Source organism: Populus alba, chromosome 2, assembly GCF_005239225.2.
Source record: "Populus alba chromosome 2, ASM523922v2, whole genome shotgun sequence".
In the NCBI taxonomy this organism is placed as follows: Eukaryota; Viridiplantae; Streptophyta; class Magnoliopsida; order Malpighiales; family Salicaceae; genus Populus; species Populus alba.
Genome location: NC_133285.1, coordinates 10940650 through 10944900, shown reverse-complemented (window position 1 = coordinate 10944900; position 4251 = coordinate 10940650). Strand labels below are relative to the sequence as shown.

General features: G+C 31.9%; 1 protein-coding gene across 1 annotated transcript; it reads right to left on the bottom strand.

The window, feature by feature from the left end:
* Positions 1-1026: 1026 nt before the first annotated feature.
* LOC118044480 (auxin-responsive protein IAA4) lies at positions 1027-2304 on the bottom strand. The gene is made up of 4 exons (XM_035052769.2): positions 1974-2304; positions 1655-1860; positions 1452-1548; positions 1027-1321 (listed from the first exon to the last, which is right to left on the bottom strand). The coding sequence occupies exons 1-4, from the start codon at positions 2138-2140 to the stop codon at positions 1267-1269; spliced, it is 525 nt and encodes a 174-aa protein (XP_034908660.1). The 5' UTR covers positions 2141-2304; the 3' UTR covers positions 1027-1266.
* Between the last annotated feature and the right edge of the window lie 1947 nt (positions 2305-4251).

Here is a 4251-nt window from a genome sequence, read left to right as displayed (position 1 = left end):
ATAGTGCGGGCAATCAATCTTGTTATCTACTAAACCAAACATAAATTAGTCTCATTTCTCCTGTATCCTACCATGTTTTCCAAGATGTGTAATCTCTACTTTATTGTACATCATTTTAAACCCAACTTAACATAACTAAATTACTTAAGTATTGTATTTAGAACTAAACACACTAAATATTTATTATAAGCACAACTAAAATGATAAGAGTCGATTTTATTGTTCATATGAACAAAAATTGGTTAATATATATTTTCATATCGATTAGTTACAAGATTCGTTTTTCTTTAATTGATTGATTACAAGAACACGTCATAGCTCAATGGTTAAAGCGTGAAAATAACATGAGGTTGCGAGTTCGAGACTTGAAGGTGCCAAATTTGTTTCTCAACTAACAAAAAAAAACAAGTTTAATATATTATTTCAAGTGTTTTAGAACAAAATAGTGTCTTGGCTCAATAAAATGCAAAAAAATATTAAAAAAAAAAATAGGTTAGGTGTGTGGGTCTCTGTTAGGCCCATGCATCTAGCTTTTTAGGTTCAGCCCACCCTATCATGACTGGATTTTTTTACATCTCAAAAAATTTATATGTAACCTGCAGTAAAAATATGGGTAGATAAACTAGATATTCACTATACCAGTAGCTTCTCGACACCAAATTACTCATCAAAATTGGGTTTGATTTATGAAATGATCGCTTTTTTTTTCATAATATTTACCAGCGTTTGAAAATATATAAATTTGATAGCTAATGATTTTTAAGGCCACACTAGCCTAAGCACTACACAAGATATGGTTACTTGTATAAAAAAGATAGGTTTAGGGCGTGCCAAACTATGGAAGAAATTTCATCATTCTCCCCCAGTTTCGCGCGAAATTAAATAGATTAAACAGTTTTGCTAGGAGTAGTAAGATTTAATTTTTTTTCCACACTCTTAATTTAACTCGGTAAAGTAGCAATTGATGTAAGGCTATTTATAACATAATAATAGGAAAAGTATATCCTATGAGGAATACTAATAATATACTTTCTCAAAAAAGAATTTTATAATAGCAAGTAGCAAGTGGTATCATATCAATTGACAAAGAATACGATGAACTCTGAAAATCCTTAATTTACAACAAAAGACCAACTTTTGTTCTATCATCCTCAACATATTCATATGGAGTTACCTAGCTGTCCACTACCTATTTATTTTCGATTCACCATATACAAGTGCATGTCTAGGGAGAAGAGGAGACTGTATATGAATCATGAACCAAAATCATAGGCTGTCTGCCCTGGTGATCTTCAATCTCCGCACAGAAGGTAAGAACACCCTACAAATTAAAGAAAATAAATTAATATTAAGGCATTTATTATGTTTGTAGCTGCTCTCTTGCTTCCTTGTGTCAACAGAGAATGGTTCATGATTAAAACAAAGAAGAAGATTGAAACGAAGGAACTTACTCCCATGGAACATCCCCAACAATCAACCAATCGCCCTCTTGGTCTTCGTATGTCAGCACATGGCATTTCCCGGAATGTTCAACATCCATTTCAGGCCCTGCTTGATCATCTCCAGCTTGATTATTACATACTCTCGATTAATAAAAATAAAATAAAATTGTATTGCTATGGAAATGGATCAACGGAAAAAGAAGACACTTAACAGAGAATGCTAGTGTTGAACATTTGGTCAAGAGTCTGTATCAAGTCATGGTAACCATCGTGGGCTAATAGGTTCAGTTTCCTTCCAATTTGAATGCCTTCCATGTACACCTTGACGAATAGGGTGGAACTACTGTACTCGTTTTCTTCTGATGTTACTGCCTTCCCCGGAGACGGCTTGATCGGCGGCCAATCCGATAGCTGCTCACTGGATTGAATCGTATGAGATCACCAAAAATTAATAATTTAAGAAGATTACCGATAAGTTTCTTCAAATGGGAACTATTGGTTTATTGAATAATTAATTAGAGACACGTGTACCTTGGTGTAGAAGGGTTGTCCTGTCGAGAGGTTGATATGCCAAGTCCAAGCCTTAGATCTGTGCTAAGGTCCCTCTTTCCCTGAGGGAAAGAAGACTCGCCGGAGACAGATGGGTAGCTGCTGCTTTCGAAAGATGATGAAGAGCTAGAGGCAGCTCCTCTGACCATTTTTGGAGATGTAAAGCTAATGAAGCCGCCACCTTAGGTTCAAATATATAGATAGCAAAGAGAGCATAACACGTTTATGAATATGAATATAGTGGGGAAAAGCATCTCCTCATGCAGCTCACGGCCCTGATATGTTGTCCATGTAGCCGGCATCTATACGTGTCAAGTTGAATCCTGCTTCTAAGGTGTCGTGATTTCTGTTCGAGCTTGAATTCAATGAGATTCATGTGCATAAAGTCTACATATATCGGTCGTTTATTCGCAAATTATTTTACTTTATAGGCCTATTCTAGTATTCTCTTTGCTAGGATTTTCCGAAAACTCATCATTGGGTTATAGCTCAATGATTCTCTAGAAGAAAAGGAAAAAAGAAGGGCGAAGAGACCTCGATCATTCAATTCTCCTATACAATTTTCATTCAAGAAATAATTATTCCGACTCTAAATTGAGATAATTGATAAAGTATTGGAGGGTTTTTTTTTTTTTTTTTGAATGTAGTGATCATATCAAGTATTGTAAGCATAGTTTTAAGACCTGGTCCAGTGGCCGACCCGGTCCAAGATCTGGGTTCCAGGTTTTGACCAAGTTATCAGGTCTTGACTGGGTCGCCGGGTTCGACCGGGTAAATTTTTTAAAAAAAAAATCAAAATGACTTTTAGTAAAAAAAAATAATAATAATAAAATAAGTCAATTGTTTGAGGCTGGGTCTTGATCGGGTAGTGTCAGGTCACACCAAGTTTTTTTTTTTTTTTTTTTCTTCAACTCGGCCTCAATTATAACCTTAAATTAATTGGATTTTGAATTGACCCGCCAGGAGCCTGGATTTCAAAACTATAATTGTAGAGTTGATGAAGACTGGCTCTCGAGAATAGTTGAAGAGATGAATGTAGACAAACTAGGGATATTCAGATAGGATACAAAGGCATTGGTATTCGAGGCCCTTCTCCTCAAAAACAAAAAATATACACATTGAAGGTAACACACAATCTCTTGCCAATGTTCAATGGATTAGATTATCGAGCTGCGCATGAAGGCCTTGGGTACAGTTACATAATTAAGGGTATTGGTGGTGGTGAGACTATATACGGCTTGTTTAGTAGTAATTGATTTTTAGTTTTGAAATATACTAAAACAATTTTTTATTTTTAAATATTTATTTTTAATATAAAATAAATTAATTTAAAAAAAAATCAAAACTTTATGAAGAACTATACAACCGTCCCAAACGGCCATATGCTTATTATGTATGGTGACAAGATAGCACACTTCAACATGATGCATTCATTACATTTTAATACCATACTGGTAATAAACTCTCAGGTTGCTTTGGTAATTAAAATCTTTATATTCTTTTTTTCATTTAGTAAATTTGTACATTTTAAATCATAAATATACCCTGTTTTTTTCACATATATCATGCAAACGTTTTTATAAAAAGAATTAAGCTTAATTGATAAAAGAGATTGTTTACTAAATTAATAATTATTCGTGTAGTAGAAAAAAAATGTACATTATTAATGTTAAATATTTTACATTGCTAATTTACATGTCAAAAATTACAATCCTAAAACTATCAATTGCATACGAAATATATATTATTGATGGTGATTAAATTTGTTTTATTGTGTAAATACGAAATCATTTAATATCAAAGTTTATTGTTGTCTAAAAATGTATCATTCATAAGAGAATATAAAGTCCAAAAATTTATAAGATATTTTTTTAAAAAATAGAAATTAATGAAATATCATTACAGTAACAAATTTAATTTAAAAAGTTTGTGTCCTTAGATTTAAAACCTTAAGATTTTGTGGGTTATCTAAGTTATTGGCTTTATATGATTTCTGATATTTGTTTCATTCACTTCTCAAAAAAAATATATGTTTCATTATCATACGTTAATATGTTTAATATTCATATGTGTGTTTGTCTATATATAAAAAAAAAAAAAGTGACATTTTAGTGGCATTCAGATATTCACTGAAAATATTTATATTTAAAAAAAAAATTGTTAGCTTAGTCCTCGATGTATTTTAAACTTTAATCAGAAAATAAATATTTTATGAAATTTTCATAATGCCTTTTTTAAATATATTTAACATTATTAAAAA